The sequence below is a fragment of the Lepisma saccharinum genome, chromosome 15 (assembly GCF_977018435.1).
Source record: "Lepisma saccharinum chromosome 15, izLepSacc3.1, whole genome shotgun sequence".
NCBI lineage: Eukaryota > Metazoa > Arthropoda > Insecta > Zygentoma > Lepismatidae > Lepisma > Lepisma saccharinum.
Genome location: NC_139243.1, coordinates 22,443,455 through 22,464,880, shown reverse-complemented (window position 1 = coordinate 22,464,880; position 21,426 = coordinate 22,443,455). Strand labels below are relative to the sequence as shown.

The following is a 21,426-nucleotide window of genomic DNA, read 5'->3' as shown; positions in this document are numbered from 1 at the left end:
CGAACCTTGGCTAATGCCTGCATGTACCTTTGTGTGTATCCCATCATCCAGTTCATCAGTTCACGATTCATCGTCGCGATTAACCCAGGTGTAGAAAAGCAACGTAAATTAACCGAAATAGGATAAAATGTCCCTTTTCGAGGGTTCGTAGCATCGAAAGCAGGTCACATAGTAAAACGCTAAGGAAAATTTGTCTGCTTGTGTGATCTCTGTGATATCTATAGAAATTGAGACGAGACGAAGACAGACATCACTTCTCGTCTCGATACCAATACCACATATGGTATAGCTTAATTTTTTATTAAATTTAATGTTACAAATTTATTGAACTGTGTAAACGACTGACGACTCTCCAAAGGAAGGGTAACCCACCTATGAAGGACGGGTAAGAAAAAGGCAGTGGCGGCGATCAGGAGGGCGAGGGGGCAGTTGCCCCTCCACTTTTCGAAACTTTTGCCCCCGCACTATAATAAACCTTATATACAAAGTGAAATATACTGTCTTTGCTCCTCCCTCCGGTTTTGGAACTCCATCGCTGCCACTGTTACTGTATATTCACAGGGATTAAAACTATGAAGATAAACTAAGAACAAGGAAAGTTGGGAAATGCCTGTACAGCAACAATTAACAATTTAAAGTGGAATTGCAACCGAAAAAACTTGAAAAGTAATCAGATTTTGAAGAGGCTTACATTTGTTCGGATATTTCAACTGACAACAAACAAACAAAAAAGAATAAACTTAAAAAAATAACTTTATTGTGGAATATATCTTTTACAAAAACTGAGATTTATATACACACAGAAAACTTTCTGACAAACTATAAAAAAAGTACAGAATTCAAGAAACAAAGAAATAAATACATATTCTACGCGCACGTAAGTACGTACCAACTAGCGAAATCGTCGTATTTTACAAATCAAATTTATTTTAAGTAGCCTTTGCCTCTAAAAAGTTCAAAAAATACTTTTCTTCTTCTCAAGTACTGCTTAACCAAGATAAGAATGACCACTCGCGAACTAAAGTGCACAGTCACTTGTTGTATCCTCAATTTCTCGTGTGCGTTTCGACAGTGTTCCACAATTTGGCAACGTACGAACATTGTATCGCCCACGCTTCCTTACAGTCGAAAATTCGACTACAGCGCCACAGAGACATTCCAATGTTGGTCAAACTGTACTATTGGAATTTTAATGAAAATGCAGCGAGCACATATATACATACATTAAAGCCATTTTGGTAACCTAAAAATAGTATGTGGTATCTACACTACAAAAAAAAGGTCAGCAAGACGCTGACGTGTACACAAAACCTAACTGCAATAGTAATAATGTACGATTTTGCAAATTATTAGTAAACTGATAAATTATAAGGTTTGAATGGCACTTTGAGGATATTTATAAATATTTATTTTGCAAAAATGTCCTGTCAAGATTGATATTTCCCTGTAGGTAGTAAAAAAAATATGCTTCGGCGATATTGTAGCTATGGCGATCAAGTTAACACTGAACACGCCTGTGTTTATTTGAATTCTTGTCACATTTACGGCTGAAGACATTTCTCCAGGGAGAGACAGGCCAGAGATGAATCAGTTCCAGCATAACGTCATAGCTTTTTGCCCTGTTTTTAATGGGAGACCTGGTATTTGTTAAACCCTTGATGTGACGCGATGCAGTCCTGTTCCCGGCAAGTTTTCGTTTCTCACTCTAGGTGTCCTTACTGTTCGGCCATAACCATTACTTAATAATTCCATGCAATACCTACAATTTTAACTATGCTTTATTCTATATTTTTCTGTAAATTGTAGTTTATAATTTTGTTTTCTTCCACAGTTCCACTGTGAACTGATGTTTTGGAACGAAAGTATTAATATTTCACGATTTGCAAATATGATGTTAACTAGAAAATACCAGCATTTGGATAATTCCGCACTAGTGTGAAATTACCCTATGTGCTTATTGTGACAATTTTCTAAGCAAAACAGTGGAATGCATAAGTATTACCAAGCAAATTGTTTATTACCAGTGGCGTGCCCAGGATTTTCGAAAGAGTGGGGGGTTACGTATATTTTTTTTACCGCTCAGTCCTCAATTTGTTAATCTTTTCCTGCTTTTTATACGTTATTTTTTTTTAAGAAATGCTGGGCCAAAGGGGGATTATGACGCCCCTCCCCCCTTGGGCACGTTACCATGTTTATTCTCTTTGTTTTACACAGTGAGAGCTTCAAGAATCGAAACATAACGCTAAATAAGCCGCTGGCTATCTCTGTACCATCACACGTAAAAATCAATTCCTTAAAAACAGGTAGCATAAAAGAGAAAAACCAATGAAAATAGTCATGGACAATTTGCCGAACAATACTTGTGCATCCCACAGTGAAATGGTGACGTGAATGTTGAATGCATACAGGTGAGTCCATCATGGGTATTTAATGGACATTGGCTTGCGAGAAATGAATGTATTTGTAATCTTAATACAAATTCACTTTACTCTGACTTATTAATCCTCACATTGTGCTGTGAGAACTAGAGGAACGTAACTCCAATTTATCAAATAATGTATTCTTAGGAATATGTCTGATTCTTAGAGAGTCAGTAAATTAGAGATACGTGACTCCAGCTTACTGCTAAGGAGGAGTTTATTTATGGAGTTACGTTCCTCTGGTTTTCATAGAACGACATGTGAAGAATGCTTTCACTGTATCTGGAATTGTTATACAAATTCACTTTCCACTGACTTGTTGATTTTCACGTGCAGTGAAGAAAACTTACACTAGGAATTCACTTTGCTCTAACTTGTTGATCCTCACATGTTGTGAAGAATGTTTACATTATAGTTGAAACTGCAATCAGGTAACAAGTGTGCAGATCTTCACAGTTTCTTATTCACAATATTCAATCAGTCATGTCTTCTTGTTCGATGTGGCTTAAGAGATTTAAGTACTGTATTATCACAGCGAGTTCTCGTGTTCACTTTGTAGATACCGAGATTGTTCCTCGTTATACTTTCTTTGCTCACGACGCATAATTTGGCCACGCGTCACTTCCGCCGAAGACTCCCCTTTGCTGGAGGTACTGGTAAGATGGCAGGTACTGAGATTGTCCTCCAGGGTAGTAGTATGATGGTGACGGTGATGTTGTCGCGGCGTTCTGGAAATGGTTGGAGATGGTTGTGGGAACTGGAATGGTTGGCGGCGGCGACGACTGCGTGCTGGTGGCTGGCGAGCCCGCCTGGTATACTCTTGACGATTTGGACGAGGGTTGCAGCTCGTGGTACCTCAGCGGCAACGGTTCATCTGGTCCTTGGTGCATGACGTAACCACCATAATTTGCCGACACCGTGAGAGGATCCTGGTGGGTCATGTCCTCACCACTCGGGGAGGTGCTCGCAGCGTATCGGTGGTTGTGGGCCCCGATTCCGTGGGCCTGAGGTGTTGGGCTTGACGAGCACGGTGACGATGATGACGACGTGTGGGCCTCTGGCGGTGGGCCTTGCTCCGGGCCCGAGGGACCCATGACGGCGTTGCTGCCGTACTTGGGAACCAACCATATGGCGTGGGAGGAGGAGGCGTGCGCCGTGGGGTTGAGTCCGCAGAGGTAGTGGGTGGGTGACAGATACTGGTCCAACTCCGATCCGTCTACGATCTCCTGCATCGTGTCTGTTGTCAGCTCGTCCACGTCAATGTGACTGAAGTTTATTCTGGAGGCTGGATCACCTGGAAAAAAGAACAAAATCAAGTGATTAACAAATTTGCAAATGCTATTATTAAAATTCAAACATAGACAACAATTTGTGAAATGCATAGTGGGAGGCACAAGTACAGGGTGTCCACAAATTATCTTTACAACTTCAAATCTAAATAACTAAATAATGGAACGAGGTATCTCAGTTCTGTTGCCTTAATATAAAAGAGAAACTCTCAAAGGTTTGTTTACTGTTTTTTCAGGTACATTGAGTAAGTAGGGAAGATGTAAGGTCACATTTCCACAAAATGACTACTCCACAGGAGAAGGCACGGTGTGTTTCCTTTTCTCATAAACGATTGAATTGGCATAACTGTCGAATTTGGGGGGTCTGAAAAGCCTCACGAGGTTCGAGAAATCGACCGCCAAAGTCCAAAGGTTCATGTGTGGTGTGGTCTTGTGCACAATCAAATCATTGGCCCCTGTTTGATATCCTATGGGAAACAAGGGGGCCACACATAGAGATGCATTGAGGTGGTAAAAAAACTTTGAGGGTTTCTCTTTTAAATGAAGGAAACAGACCTGAGATACCTTGTTCCATTATTTAGATTTGAAGTTGTAAAGATAATTTGTGGACACCCTGTATTACTCGGCAAATTATCTATGACTCTTGCATCCATATGTTTCTATTCAATGAAAACCCCCTACCACAAGGCTGGTTAAGATGAAAACTGAAGTTGTACTTTAACAAGAGATTAAGACTTGCTTTTATTATTAATGAATGTAAAAAATTAATTCTTCAGACTTCATTCTTGATGGGGACAATAATATTTTTACAAAACTTCACTCATACATGAATGTAATTCTTAAGAAATAAAGTCAACAAGTCTAACCACAAAGTAATACAATTTTAGATTTCGAAATATCCAATTTTATCAAATCCCAGGACAGGTATATAATACTGTAAAAAAAAAAATAGCAAAAATTATTGACCACAAGCATAATTTCTTGACTTTTTTGACCAACCTGTTGATTTCTTGACACCCTGTTTACGTATACTGGTGTAGAAGTTGTGAACTGCTTATTTCGCGTTTTCTTTGAATTTCTGAAGCTCTCTTTGGGTAAAGCAAAGTGAGTAATTTGCTTGGTAATACTTATGCATCTCACTCTACAATTGCAAATTTGTTTCATCTAGGTTTCGGGGCACTATTGTTTGTTGTTCTAACGGAACTTCAAAATCTCTCCTAGGAACTATGTAAAATGAGGTTGTCACAAACAGACTATTTAAATATTACTAATCAGACCTTGAGTTTAAGATCTTTCCTACCACGCCTAGAGAGTCCAGGATTCGGACAAACAGACATAAAGTATAATATATTTAATAGAGAGAAAACGATATTGCAATACGCAAACCTCCGTGGGGAAGTGGTTGGTACAGCGTCTCTCAAAAGTCTTAGGACAACAACCTTTGATATTAGGCAACCCAATTTACACAAGTCGTTTGTGGGTTGCGTGTAGAGTTAGGCTCAATTTCAGGGTTGTCACATGCACAATAGATATGTGTGAAATAAGCGAAAGGAATAAAACCAAAAATTATGTATTTAAAAATATAAAGAAATTCCGGATTATATCGCCTACTATCTTATCGTTGATGAGTCTGCACAAAAGAAAGGAAGAAATGAGAGGAGAGGAGAGAGGGCGAAAGCAGGAGATGGAAGGAAGGAGAGAAGAAGAAATGACATGAGAGGAAAGGAAAGAATATGCGAAAGAGAAATGAAAAAAAGGGAGGAGACGAGATGAGAGAAGAGAAGAAGACGAGAAGAGGGGAGTGGAGAATAAGGTAAAAGAAAATTGTGTACTGGAGTCTGCAAGCGAAGACGAGTGGAGAAGAGCGGAATGAGACAAGAGGCGATATGAGGTAGAAGCAGATAAGGAGGAAAGAGGAGAGGAGACGTAGTTGCAGAAAATATCGTCTGAGCGTCGACAATTGATGCATTGATTAAATTATCAAGATGAAACAATTAAAAACATTTTAAAATTGTCATCTGATTCATTGTCAGGGCGAAATGTATTTTTGCTGAGTTCAGAGCAAGATAAGATCTTCCGCGTAAGATTTTCGATTTTACCTGCGATTACACCAGTAAAAACACGAATTTAATTTTCATATTTATAAGAAGTTTCCTTTTTTCCCCTCAGTTCGTTGAAATGGAGATTTTATTCTTTCATATTTCGTAGTTAACAACAAACGGAACCATCCAATTTCACATGGCCTGGACAATGAACACAATAGGATATGTCTAAATACCATTACGTTGACAATCCTGAACGGTAACCCCTACCCTACAAGCTTTCGTTCCTACTGTTGATGCTTAAAAGAGAGAGAAGGAGCTGGCAAATGTGAAATTATACATGCAACTCACCTCCTACATGCATTGTGTAAATAATACTTGATTGTAATAAAGAAACCGAAGGTAGTACGAATCGACGAAATATTGATTGATTGATTTGCTTTATTTTACTTCGCTTTTTGTGCCACTTTTGGCTAATTTGCGAAGATGAGTGATGATATGATGAAATTAAGAAATGGACACTCACAAACATCCATGCCCAGGCCAGGATTCGAACCCGAGACCCCTGGCGTCGTAGCGTGATGTGCTAACCACTCCGCCACGGGGGCCGGCTCGACGAAATATTGAATGGAAATTGGACACATGGTGAAAACTATTCATTTGTTATTTGCGCAGGTAGCCTTGCATTAACTCGAGTGGAGAAAGGGGTGAAATTAGGATGTGTTGAATTGCCACAAATGTAAATTGTTAGTTCATTAACTTTTCTCAATATGTTTGAATCCGTATACGATTATCATAACAGCATGGTAATCTCACGATCGTCGAACATTTATTTTCTACATGAAAATGCCCTTCTGAACGTGTATCAATTAATTTATTTGTTTATTTTTGATGAAAATCTCGATGTAGAGCATTGTGGTCATTTTACATTGCTTTTATATGTTATACTACAAAGCACTTGTTTAATTAAAGAAGAATGATTTTTAAAAATTATCTTCTACCTAGGATCGAACCTGAGAAAATTTTTAAAAAAACTTTCTTCTTTAATCCTTTAGTTCTTGAATCCTGGCCTGGGCATGGATGTTTGTGTGTGTCCATTCCTCAATTTCATCATAACATCACTCATCCTCATCTTCGCAAATTAGCCAAAGTGGCACAAGAAGCAATGTAAAATAAAGCAATTCAATCAATCAATATTTCGTCGATTCATACTACCTTCGATTTCTTTGTTACAATCATGTATTATTTACACAATCCATGTAGGAGGTGAGTTGCATGTACAATTTCACATTTGCCAGCTGCTTCTATCTCTTTTAAGCATCAACAGTAGGAACGAAAGTTTGTAGGGTAAGGGTTACCGTTTAGGATTGTCAACGTAATATGAAAGAATAATATGTCCATTTCAACGAAATGAGGGAAAAAAAGGAAAATTCTTATAAATATGAAAATTAAATTCGTGTTTTTACTGGTGTAATCGCAGGTAAAATCGAAAATCTTACGCGGAAGATCTTATCTTGCTCTGAACTCAGCAAAAATACATTTCGCCCTGAGAATGTATCGGATGACAATTTTAAAACGTTTTTCATTGTTTCATCTTGATAATTTAGTCAATGCATCAATTGTTGACGCTCAGACGATATTTTCTGCAACTAATTCTTTTCTCCTCTCCTCTTTCCTTCTTATCTGCTTCTATCTCATATCGCCTCTTGTCTCATTCCGCTCTTCTCCACTCGTCTTCGATTGCAGACTCCAGGACACAATTTTATTTTTCTCTCTTTTACCTTATTCTCCACTCCCCTCTTCTCGTCTTCTTCTCTTCTCTCATCTCGTCTCCTCCCGTTTTCATCTCTCTTTCAATATTCTTTCCTTCCCTCTCATGTCATTCCATCTTCTCTCCAATTCTATTCTCTCCTTCCTTCCATCTCCTGCTTTTGTCTTCTCCTTTCGCCCTCTCTCCTCTCCTCTCATTTCTTCCTTTCTTTTGTGCAGACTCATCAACGATAAGATAGTAGGCGATATAATACGGAATTTCTTTATATTTTTAAATACATAATTTTTGGTTTTATTCCTTTCGCTTATTTTACACATATCTATTGTGCATGTGGCAACCCTGAAATTGAGCCTAACTCTATATGCAACCCACCAACGCCTTGTGTAAATTGGGTTGCCTAATATCAAAGGTTGTTGTCCTAATACTTTTGAGAGTCGCTACCTTTTGTTTACCAGCTATCTATAAATAGATACCTCTAGGTATACCTCTTGTTTACCAGCTATCTATATATAGATACCTCGACAAAGTCGTAGTTTTTACGTCATAATGTCGCTATTTTTCGCTGGAATTGCGATTTTCTTCATTTATATGATTGTTAACATATATACTGCGCCGTAAAGACTCTTTCCCCCATAAAAAGGGGAGGAAAATGCCGGAAAAATGGCGGCTTCCTTTGAAACTGAGTCAGATGCGCATAGACATGTCTTTTGGAGGGTACAAGTTGTGTTCTATTACTCGTTGTTCTATTACTCGTATGATTATAGTGCAATTATTTTCTTGTTCCAAATATGCCAGCGATCATTTCCATGTGTATTTTGATAATGTCCTGCACTTTGTTGTTCAGGGGCGGAGAGGGAAAGGGGCATTTTTTTATTCAGAAATTTTGGAATTTTTCGTTTCCTCCCCTAACCCGCATCCATATACACACTCAATGTGCATAAATTTTATATAGTCCGATTTTATTGTTTATTCCTCGTACAACGGTACTTCATTCGTCCGTCTAGGGCAATTAGCTTCGGACCTACAGTCGTTTCAAGGTAACTGCGCATTTTGCTGAATGGCACAGTGGCGTACAGACATATCGTTTTTGGGGACAAGTCGTGTTGTATTGTTCATATCACAATAGTGCAATTATTTTCTTGTTCCAGACATGCCAGCGATCATCTCCATGTGTATTTTGACAATGTCCTGTACTTTGTTGTCCAGGAGCGGAGGGGCATTTTTTCTGAGATTTTGGAATTTTCCGGTTCCTCCCCCTCCCCTCCCTCTATATATACGCCGAATGTGCATAAATTTTATATAGTCCGATTCTATGGTTCATTCCGCGTATAACGATATATCATTCGTCTGCCTAGGGCAATTAGCCTCCGATCTACAGTCATCTAAATGAAACTCTGCATTTTGCTTAAAATTGGCCCGGTAGCAAGGAGCTTACCTGGCAAGATGGGCTTGGTAAACAAAACGTTATTTTTTGGTTTTATTCCTTTCGCTTATTTCACACATATCTATTGTGCATGTGGCAACCCTGAAATTGAGCCTAACTCTACACGCAACCCACCAACGCCTTGTGAAATTGGGTTGCCTAATATCAAAGGTTGTTGTCCTAAGACTTTTGAGAGTCGCTGTACAACGCACGACGACACTAGAGGTCCCGGGTTCGAATCCCGGCCTTGGCATGGATGTTCTTTCTGAGTGTCTTTTATGATATCATCACTCATCCTCATCGCCGTAATTAGGGGAAAAGTGGCAGAAAAGCGACGCTAAATAAACAAATCTTATTGCATTGCCAGCGTTGAATATTGTGTGTGCATTAATAAGTGTATTAGTGCAAAGGGGAGATTACAATGAGAAATAACATCTTCTACACTTCTAAATGTCTTCCGTTATTCTAAAAAGAACGCCCCCCGTAGAACAATTAAATCAAGAGAGCGTAATAATCCACAAATAATGGAAATACGTTAATATTAAAATAACCTCAAAATTACAGACAAAATTTCCAGACAGGAATGCAGTGTCAGACATTACCTAAGTTCTTCCTGGTCACCAACGGCGTAAATAGTTGATAGACTGACGGTTAGAGGCTGCAGGAAGGCTAAAACGCGAAGATGGAAGTCATATTGAGATGTACAGTGCAATATACAAGTATTGCTCGGCAAAATGTCCATGACTGTGTGTCCATTACTTTTTCTATTGCATTCTACGCATTTTTAAGGAATGAATTTTGAAATATTGTGTTGGTGAGGTTTGCAGCTCCTTCTTTTGCGTTTTGTTTCAATTCTCTGCATAAAAGAAAGATAATAACACGGTGATGGACAATTTGCTTGGTATTATTTATGTATTCCATATGAAGGAAGTTCCTCAAGCCAGGGACAAATGGCAGTGTAGTGTTGGTGAACTAAGAAACCTCCAAGTTTAGTTATAGTTTAATTATTTGTGCGGTACTACTATAGTATGGGGGTGACACATATAAATCATATATTTCACACTTTTTACATTGCTAAGGTACTATTTTGGAATGCGGAACATTTCCTAAGGTGAAATAATGCATTTCTAATTATGATAATGTCTATTTCTTACATTTACGAGTACTTACTGTTACTTGTTATTTCGGTTCTGTAACACATTATGGCGACAGTGTACTGGTTTATCGCGCGTTGTGCGAGCGTTTTGTCGATTTATGCAGTGTTGCAACCTCGTTCACCGGAAAATACATACGTTCGTGTCCGGATTTGAAATTATGCTAATACCTCGCAAACCATTGCCGTTAGCCTCACAAACCATTCACGTTAGCCCCAAAAAAAATTTTCCGTAAGGTTAGGTTAGGCAAGCATAGTTAAAGAAAAAAATACTCGACACGTCATGTTCTAGTGAAAACACGACGAGTTTGAAACACTGACTACAGGGTTACGTCATCTAACACACGGAACATTGTACTATCGTGCAGAAAGCAAATGGCGGCAGCAGAAACAGCGTGTCGGACAGAGATTTTCGCCGAAAACAACATGCATTCGCATTAAAATGGATCAAAACTACATTCACGAACTTCCACAACGCTACAGAAAATGATTTCCGTAAGTACTTTCTCCTGTAAGAGCAAGGACTAAGGTATGGAAAGATGGATAGAACCTATCAAAAATGATGTGTATCTTACCTTCCTTTTATGCTATCAAAGTGGTGTCTAACAATTCGCTTGCATAACGAGAAGTTAACTTGGCTAGAGGCCAGCATAGTCTGCCTTTTACCTACCCACTGCCCGCTTGCACGCGATAACAGGTTTACCTGCTCGCCTGCCCACGGCAACGAGTCGACTTGCGTCTTTACCCGGGTTCTTGGTCTTCAAGGCGCTCTGCGCTTACAAGGTACCTGGGCATTCATCAAGACCCGGGCGCCTGCAAAACCTCCTGGAAGGAAACAGCCCTCCGGCAACGTGTCGCTCCAGGTGTTTCATCACCACGTGGACGGCTGCAGCCAGTGTTGCCTACTTACGTAGCTACTAAATCCTACGAAGTCCTAGGAGGAGCTTCTTCTCCAAGGAGAATTTATATATATACTTAGCGATTTCAGTTCAGCGTAAGCAGTTTTTATCTTATTGCCAGGAAATGCACGCAATATTACAGTTTCATTTATCTAAATGAATGATCGAGCAAACAAAAATCTACTCACTGAAAACTAATTGTTTTTCATTGCATGGTGCCTTAACCAGGCACGCAGTGGCGCAACCAGAAGGGGCAGGGTGCATTGCTCACAACCTTGGACGGAAATTAAGTCTAGCGGAGGGGTCAGGGTGGGGGTCAAACATTAAAGTACAAGTCTCATCAAGTTCAATGCCGTAGCAAAGGGTTAGCGGGAGTCGGCCCTGAGCGCCGAACGATCTAAGTGAGAAAAGTTTTAAAACAGATAATGCTATGGCGGCCCGTGACATTATTTGCTATTAATGTTGGTTTGTTAAGTGTTGGATGAATTAATTATGTAATACGTCGCTCCATGTGAAAAGAAAATATTGTAGATGGAAATTTTACATGCCATATGTATGTACATTCGGAATGCATTTATCATGCACTTTCTTTCTTTCAAAAATAGTTTGTGTGCTTGTTTTCCATTATTAGCTAACGTGAAATTGACGTGTTGGAAAAAAAATATTTCTAATCCTCTGTTTCAACACAAATGCGTGAGAACCGACTTCTACCCCCTTTTTGCGTGATTTATGAGGATAATAATGCCTTTCATGCTACTTTATTACTATTATTGTGATTGTTGTTGTTGTTACGTTTATCCAAGTACTTACCCCCCCCCTCCCCCAAACGAGGGTAACGGCAATGCCCCTGGCTGGCTACGGCCCTGGTGTTCGCAGTAGAACAGTGTGTTGTTTGACTCGCGACCTCAGCGTCGAACGTGACATGTTTCAGTCCTGCCCTATATCACTATATATACGTATATTGGTTATTTACGACATATACTTATGGATCCTGTGCCACGGAAAACCTATTTCAATGTGTGTGTGTGTGGGGGGGGGGGGTAGCAACATTCGTAAATCTCATTTCATTGGTGATGTGGCTTACGAAGCTTTGAGTTCTCTTTCTTAAGTAGTGAAAATCTATTGCAGTTGGCAACACTGCAGAACGGTGTGGGCCCGGTGCAGTTTCTACTCGAAGCAACTACTTCATGCAGAGGGAGGGGTCTGCAGTTGATGGAAAGAACGAACTGAGACCTACTAGGTATCGTAAGACTGCGGGTACCCGCCGGGTCTACAATGCCTGCCAGGAACGATCTGGGCAGGTGGGCATACAAGCTGCTCAAGCGAGGGTGTTGCGCAGGTTGCATGGCATTTCAGGAGCGATGTCTCGCGAACGGGTCTGCTCCAGGTCTTGTGCAGGCCTCTGAACTTGGCTTAAGATTTCTTACCATAATAATAACCAAGAATTTTATTTCCTAAACAGTATACAAGATATGGTTACATAGAACGATTATTATTATTTTTTTTTATGTATACGGATAAAAGTAGTCAAGCTACTTTCGGAGGTATGTGCTTATGCCCTGGTACCTGAAAATTAACCCAGGGCGTCAGTTCCGTGAATTTTTTACGGATTCCCCCGCTTTTCTTTGATTCATCCTTGATTTCCTGATGCAAGGAGACTTGCGGGAGACCAGCAAGAGTTGGTCGGACTGGGATGAACATCGGTACGACGGTTGGTACCCGGGACATCATCAGGAAGGGAAGAAGTAGGGAGGGATTTCCTGGGAAGTATCGGGTTCATTAGTACGTTCGGTAGTGGAAATATAGAGAATTGTCAAGAATCAGTGAGAGAAGTTTGCAGTGTGTTTAGTAACGAGAATAAAGAAGGGGGTGTAAGATTACAATTTAAGAAAGAAACGAAAAAGAAGAATCTGGGTTAAATTCGGTTGGTTCCAAGGTCGAGTCCTTGCAGTGTTATCCTTTGCCTTTCTCCGGGGAGGCGTAACCTTTTTTCGTTTTGGCGTATCACTGTCTTCTGTATTAGTGTCTCCTTCTTGATGTTCCTGTGGGAGGTTCTGCTTCATTATCCTCTTGGTGATCTTAGTCCTAAGGAGGGATGTCCTGTTGTTGAGTCTGTCGAAGGTGGATTCTTTGTGATCTTCTGGGGGGTATATTACATTCCGGAGGTAGGGGTTGAATGGGGAGGTGAGTGATGCCGGATTTGAAGAGGGAATGTTCCTCTTTCGACACCAGGTTTGTTAAGTCGTTTAGTGACGTAAAGTGCTCGGGATTTCTTATTAACTGGTACTTGTTGAAGTTTGGTAGCTTTTGTCTTAAATCTTCGATTTGTTTGTTTGATGTCTGGCAAAAGAAGGCTTTATGTTCCCGTGTGTCCGTCTCGGTTTTACATTTCAGGCATTTATCAGTCTGTCTGAGGTTGTGCTTATTTAGGTGTTGACCGTAGGGACCGTGTCCCGTTAGGAAATGTATGAGACCTCTCGTGGGATGGAAATGGTCCATCGAAAGTCGTTCTTTTATGTTTGGAAGGAAGCTGTGAAGTCTCCTTCCTTGCGTAGCTTGTGTCCATTCCTGTTGCCAGACGCTAAACAAGTGGTTGTAAATTTCTGGTACCGTGGCAGGGCGTATTCCAATTAGTTTATAGATTTCGTCCTCTTGTCCATTTCTAAAGTAATACTTTGATGCTCTAGTTTTAATAACGATTTCAATAGGCTGTAGGCCCGCAATCATGAGTAGAGCCAGGGTTGAGGTTGTTCTGAATGCACCCGTTAGGCGAAGTATCACTTTGCGTTCTTTCATATCTCTTCCTACTATTAATACGTACATCTCAAAGCCAATAATACTCTCACTATCTCAAACATAACATACTAGAACATAGACCCTGCTTAACATTCATAGAATCGTGTTAATGTCCATTCCTCATCTCATCCATCAACACTAATGCACACGACACACAATAAAACTTATCCTAAGAAAACATTACCCACCCAATTACACACTTATGTAATTTCGTATCTGTGATCATAAATAATACTAATGTTAAACACTAACACTTATATACTTCCTACTATTTCTAACCTTTATCTTAATCTTCTTACCTTGTAGAATGATGTGAAACCAACTTTGTTCAGGAAAACCGAACAAATTTGGTTCTTCACACTGGGATATTCTTGCCAATGTCACAGTGAATCATTGTAATTAAAAAAATAATGGAGACCATAATAATAAAAAGAGTAATAGATAGCAAAAATAATAAAGATCAACTTACATTTTGGTAATAAGCTCATGATGCCGTTGTTTCTGACTTGTATGGCCAACGACTTGCCCTCACCCCCATTAGGGGTCGTGGGAGGGGTTGGGGGTCCCTGGGCGCTGTGGGGGGATGAAGACATGAGGCTGCTCGGGGAACTTCCCCCTCCGCTCATGCTGTCCTCTTGTTTCACAGTCCTCCTGAAATGTAAAAGCAATAATTTACTTTATTTGATCATGTCAGGAACACCAAATCAAATTATTGACTATTTACCTTAAAATATCATTCACCTTCAAATTATTACAGTATACTTTGTACGGTCATCCGCAATAAAGATGGGACACGTACAGTTCTCGGTTGTAACAGCTTTATTGACTTTCAATGGGATCATTACAACCCAGAAGTGTCCGTGACTGTACATCCTGAAATTCTCGCTTCCCTACTTTTCAATAGGAAGTTCTGCAGTCGCGAGAGAGAGAGTTAGGCAGTACGCTTAACACATTGGAGGAAAGCGAGAATTTCAGGATGTAGGTGTCCGATGTTTATTGCCGGTGACTGTACAAAGGGTTCCCGCGTACCCAAATGGTTAGCGCCCCAAAATTTCGGCGTTGACCCAGCGTCGTGAGGACAATCGGGGAGCTTCTTGAGAAGAAGTAGTAACGAGCTCCGTGCTCGAAAGCAAGAAAACAGCGGCGATGGGACTCGATGCGCTGTTCACGCGTCACCCAATGGAAAATGCCGCTCTGGCAGGCCTTGGCGGGCTGTTGAGCATGGAGTTCATCTTATACATTGTACAATTACAAAATGAGAGGAACTGGAACACTATTTTAGTCCCAAAAGTGGCAAATGAAAAGAAAAATGACATTTTGAGCATTATTCTGTTCTTTGGAAGAATGTAGTCAATGTAACGTATGTCAAGTGGAAATCGCCACATATTAATAAATTATGAAATTATATCTCAGACGTTTGCACATCGTTAGCACGTGAAAGCACACTATTTATTTTAATAAGCACACAAATATTAATCAAGATATTATGAGTTTTTGTGGCGATTCTGGCTTGATATCAAGATAAAATCGCCACAAATAAAAAAAATAATTGAGCAACCAAATTGTACTATCTTTTAGGCATTCGTTAGCACACTATTTATTTTAATTAGCACACAAATATTAATCAAGATATTAATGAGTTTATTGTGGTTTGATATCAAGACTAAATCGCCACAAATAAAAAAATATATATTTTTGAACAACGTACTATCTTTTAGGCATCCGTTAGCACACGTGGCGATTTTACCTTGATATCAATCCAGAATCGCCACAATAAAGTCACTAATATTTTCATTAATATTTGTGTCCTTATTAAAGTAAATAGTGTGCTTTCGTGTGCTAACGAATGCCTAAAAGATAGTACAATTTGGTTGCTCAAAAATTATTTTTTGATTTGTGGCGATTTAATCTTGACATCAAGCCAGAATCGCCACAATAAACTCATTAATATCTTGATTAATATTTGTGTGCTTATTAAAATAAATAGTGTGCTTTCATGTGCTAACGATGTACAAACGTCAGATATAATTTCATAATTTATTAATATGTGGCGATTTCCACTTGACATACGTGTGAAACGTGATATTGGTTGGTCGAATCTTAGCTGTGCACATAGGCGCACGCAGAACTTTTCTATGGAAGAGGGGGGGGGGTTAACTAAATGAAAAATCTGAAGAGAAAAACACTATCATGGTTCTTATTCTGAAACAACAACTTTGGCGCGGGATGTATTGAAAGTCCTACAAAAGGGTGCAACGATTTATAAATGCAGCTGTGCCTTTCCAGACAGTCATTGCTGTTATTTAGAAAGTCTGTATTCAGTTCAGCCTGTGGCTGCTACACCATTTCATTTGAAAATTATACAAGGATGAGAAATTTCCCATTATAAAACTGTTGGGAAAGGTAATTTTCTGTGGTGGACCAAGGGGGGTGGGGTTCTGATCCCCATAACCCCCCTCTCCCCTCCGGTGCGCCCATTGCTGTGCAGGATTCTTGCTCGTAGGAATATAGTACAATGACCAATACATGCATGTGATACTGTGTTAAATAACACTAAACGCAGGGTCATGGAAATAGACGGCTTGGCAGAATTGCGCTGTTGCCACATATGGGAAAAGCAAAGCGAGAGCGTGACAAAAGCCGCTGGTTCCCGCGCACTGTCTGGCAACCGGGCTGCGTTGCCTAGTTCCAGCGTCAGACCGACCTCTCACCGGGCCACTTTTGTGTCATTCCTGACTTTTGGAGCAAATACTGTCAGTTTGTATCACATGGATTACAAAGACGAACTCCACAACGAAAATCTTTCATTCTCTTAAACCTCTGAACACACGAGGTTGTGCTCCGACGTGGCAACAGCGCCAACTTCTGCCACCCGCCTAATTTCATGGCAGTACGTTTAGAACTCATAGGCATAACTTTGGGATGGAGGCAAGGGGTACGTTCGCTCCCAAAATTTTCCAAGTTTATTAAAATTTACAACTTAAGGCTATTTTTATTAACCTCCTGGGAGCTGATGTTCATGTTTCCCGCCAAACTTAAGCCCCAGTTACACTGCTGTCATATCTAACGCATAGGAAAGAAATTATCAGAAATCATGTTAACTTCGTTATTATTGGGATCTAAGGGGTGAACCTTTCAAGACGACCAAATGCCAATCTTCCTTACTTCCACGTAGTACATACATACACCTTCCAGACAAATGCTTTCTTTCGAGGGGACCTAGAATTGTATAGCTGCTTTCTAGGGGGCGACATACCCAATAAGATATTTCGTATACTTTCTACTCTCAAAAATGACAATCGGGGGTCATTGTAAGGGAATTTGTACTTGCCACTCTGTTTTTTTATTCACTGCTCTTATTTGAAAATGGCGATCTTCTCAAAATTTCGGAGGGGGCTGTAGCCCCATCAGCCCCCCTCTGCGTATGCCAGTGAAAGGAGGCTCTGGCGACTAAACTCACAGGCAGTGCAAATAAGCAAATCATATGTGGGGCTTGTGTTGAGTCCTCTGTCATTTTCCACTTTCCCACCGTCGCGAATACCCAAAAGTGGAAGAAAGCGACTTACACTAACAAAATCAAATCAAAAATTCGTTCTTCACTAGTTCATTTATCGTACATGAAGATGTGTAAGCTTATTATAAACGGAGCTCTAGATTTCATTCCTTTAATTATTTTCTATTCTTAGAGGAAAAGGTCTAAATATGGGCCCCCTTTTTATGTTGTCATTTTCGGAGGAAAAAATTAATATATCAAGCACCTGCCTTTAAAATGCATATCTATGAAATGTATACTTAAATGTAATAGCAAGCTAAAGTATAGAAGGTATCGATTTTTTTTTTTAAAAAAAAGCAATTTCCGAAAAATGGTAAAATGATGTATTTCAAAATTGTGGTCTAAATATGGGCTACTAGTGGCAATATCACGAAAAGCAATTAGAATTTTAAAAAAAAACAGTCATTTATCGCTAAAACATTATAAAATTCATATTTTTGAATAATCTGGTGTTTTGAAAATCATGCGGAATGGGAAAAATCGAGATTAAGAAAAACATCCAAATATCTGTTGAAAATGTGATCTCAGCATTAGACCTCATGTCATAGCCCATATTTAGACCATCACACTATTTTTCTTATTCAATTTATTTTCGCTCTCTGTGGTACATATTTCACAAACAAATCATGACATTATAAAAGCCCACATTTGTTTTACGTACCGCTAATATCATAACCTATACAAAGCCTGATGAGAATTGAGAAAACGCTGAGTTAAAACATACCTGCAAAAAGTTTTCGGAGGTCTCAATTCTATAACAGCGTCCAAGGCCGAAACTAACCACCACTTTCTCTTGCGAATTGGCGCCGCAACCTTTATCCTTGACAAATAACCAGTTCCAATAGCCTCTGCCAGGCTGCAGCACCCGGGAGCGCTGATAACTCCAAAACTCATATTTAAACCTTCGCCCATATTTAGACCTTCTCCTCTATTGACCACGTTTGCGCAATAGATGAGAGTGAATAAACATTAAATAATATTATATAAGTATTTCGGAAGCGCGAGACCCTGACTCATGGTTTGACATGCTTTTCAGCTTCAGGAAACAAATTTTATGTTATTTTTGAAAGTTCAATATTCAGCTAACAGAGAACGAATACCTGAACATGACTGCTGGTCCGTGTTGACTGCAGTCCGGTGATGTAGATGGCACTGAGGACGCTCCACCTGACTTCATCTGTTTCCGTCTCCTAGGTTGGTATTTGTAATCGGGATATTCCTTTTTGTGCCTCACTCTCAAACGTTCTGCCTCTTCCAGAAAAGGAGCTTTCTTCTCGTCATCCATTTCCCTTCAAGGAAAAAGGTATACATTAGCTTTTAATTCAGAAGTGAGTATAGCAATTTAAACATGTCAAGTACAGAAACATTTAAACTGGCTAAAAAGTCAGATGGAAAGTAGAGAGAGACCAACAACTATTGAATACTCTTTGAACACCACGTGAGGTGTATTGAACAATCATTGATTTACGAGAGTGGGGAATTATGGGTATTTTCAGAAACACCCCAACATTCAATTTTCTCTATTATTCTTCATGTAGGAACAGCATACAGACAAAAAAGTTCGTCTCAAATCACGAAGTTCCCGGTAACCAAATGTTTAAATAAACGACAAACAATTGTTCACCAGTATCAAATCATTTTTAGTAATTGTGCAGTTACGAAGTAACTTAGCCAAAATCATCTACAATGGCAGTTACGAAGTAACTTAGCCAAAATCATCTACAATGGCAGTTACGAAGTAACTTAGCCAAAATCATCTACAATGCCACAAATGAACGCAGCAATCCACCCAACAGACTTGAAGTATTCGCGTGCAATTAAAACTTACGAGAGAATATTCTAAATTTAGCATGCAACGAAGCTTGGCTTCCTTGACTTGAACGATTCCGCGAAAATCCTTTCACCTTAGCATCCAGAGGGGACATATTGGGAACAGAGTTGCCAAATTTAGCTCCTCCCCCACGTTACAAATATGCAGCAAGTTAACAATTTAAGTATTGTAAAGTAGCCTTCTATTGCAAAAAAGTAACTCTATTCTGTTACTGTTAGAGCTACAGAAAGACTTTATTAAGAAAATTGTGTGCTTTAATGACCTTAACGTGAACGTTTGTGCTGTAACACGCTGAGTATTGTTTACGTCATATATTCCTAGACCCGAGACGAATCATCGAAGGGCCCAGTGCGGAGAGGGGCTACTTGGCTAATTTTAGAATAAGAGCTTACAAACAGTTGACTTACGTAGCACATTATGGACAAATGAATGACGCCATGTTGCTGCAAAGACAACATACAGTGCATACTTCTCGATAACCTTTTCTTTTCCGCTGCACACAGCACACTACTTTTTCCCAGCCACGTGGTAGCAGGCGGCCTTTATGGTCGAGTGTTGCAGGAGATGGTAGAAAGAATAACACGAAAGCATGAAGAATGATGTTTGTGCCGTCAAGAAGGCTGGACAAGTTGGCCACCAGTCGCCGAGATGGCGCTCAACTTCATGCAGTGTTGGCAGAATCAGTCAGTCAACCGTCCACCGTTTCGACGCCAGAAACTTACACCCCTTCCTCCAATCCTTGTGCTGATTTCATCATATCTTCATCTTTTTTTGGTGTGTGTGTGTGCCTGTAAGATACGCGAACCATTATTGTAATATTTATGTATGCGTTGTTCTATCGTACCTCACAAAACTAGCATAATCATGTACATCAATCTCAACATCCGTGCGTGAATGTGTTTTTCTCTTTCATTTTTTATGTGTTGTCTTGATTTTTTAAAATCTTGTCTTTGTTCTTTCCTTGTAACCATTTTCTTTTCCTTTCTTATTTTTATTGTATTTTCTTCTCTGTTTGATGATTTTGTTTATGTACACTAGGCAAATGTCAAACGGGGTTAGGTGGGAGAACAGCCACAGGCTGTACCTCGCCCTTTAATAAAGAAAATTTGAATTTGAATTTGAACCTCCCTCCACGCATCAAATTGTATAAAGACGAGATTCAAAAGGTATTATTTAAAAACAAAAACAAAAAAAAACTTTTTTTACTAAAGGAATAAATATTTTGGATATTCGAGCTTGGGCTCCAATTAAAAATTAACCAAGTAGACCTACATAAAAACGCGTTACATCAAAATTAGCTTATTCAATTCTGCGTTAATTTATGCTAACCAATTTTGTTTCGGTATTGCCTTCTATTTTATATCGTCGTGAGAATAAAAAAAAAGTACAGATTTTTTTCTTAAAGTTTTGAAAACAATCGCTCTCTTTGAAATTCTCTAAATAAACAACGGGTTGTTCGGCCGTTATGAAATTTACTTTAACTAAAAAATATAAAGAGAGGTTCCTTATTATTACATATTATGTATTATATTAAGTTAAATTATAATTAGAAATTATCTCACGAAATACGGTCCAAAAACATCTTCCTCTTTGTATTTGGTAGTCCTATAAATACAATGTTGGTATTCCTTTGAAGCTCCTTGCAGCTATTGTAAAATCCTATTACCACTGTAAATTCACATTGCGAAACCGATTTTTATTCAACAGAGTAAAGATGTGCGCTGAACGTAACGACACCGCAGTTTCGAATGTTCAACGGACACGCTGTGTGCAGTGTTGCCACGTTTCACAGACATCTTGACTCCGTCGAATGAAAATCTGTATAAAATCCGGCTTCGCAATGTGAATTGACAATGATAATTGATTTTTAAAACCGTTGCAACGAGCTTCAAAACATCACCAAGATTGTATTTGTAGGACTACCCAATACAAGAGAAAGTTGCTTCAGAAAATTGATAAGAACGGTTGTTTTATTAATTTTTAAAAATCTGAAAATTAAGAATCATGTTAAAAACCTTTCTGCCTGCACCATATTGAAATTTCTTCACGATCAGACCATCCGTTTTTTATTTATAGAATTGGAAAGAAAGCGGTTGTTTGGAAAACACCACAAACCAGGCCCTTTTCTTGGCTATAAAAAAATAGAAGGCATACTCTATTGGTTACCATAGATTAACGCAGACATGAATAACCTACATTTTGATGTAATTTGTAGTTATGTAGGTCTAGTGGTCGATTATTAATTGGAA

The 21,426-nt window shown here is 39.3% G+C and overlaps 1 protein-coding gene across 1 annotated transcript in view; it reads right to left on the bottom strand.

Annotated features, from left to right (window-relative positions):
- Positions 1 to 1,145: 1,145 nt before the first annotated feature.
- LOC145999159 (transcription factor SOX-9-like) overlaps positions 1,146 to 21,426 on the bottom strand; it is a gene marked incomplete at its 5' end in the record, with an annotated part of 68,868 nt that continues 48,587 nt past the window's right edge. Inside the window, 3 exons of the mRNA XM_083136092.1 lie at positions 1,146 to 3,714; positions 14,263 to 14,444; positions 18,447 to 18,635. Of these exons, the coding sequence (XP_082992218.1) occupies positions 3,014 to 3,714; positions 14,263 to 14,444; positions 18,447 to 18,635 (1,072 nt within the window). The remainder of the gene's footprint in view (positions 3,715 to 14,262; positions 14,445 to 18,446; positions 18,636 to 21,426) is intronic.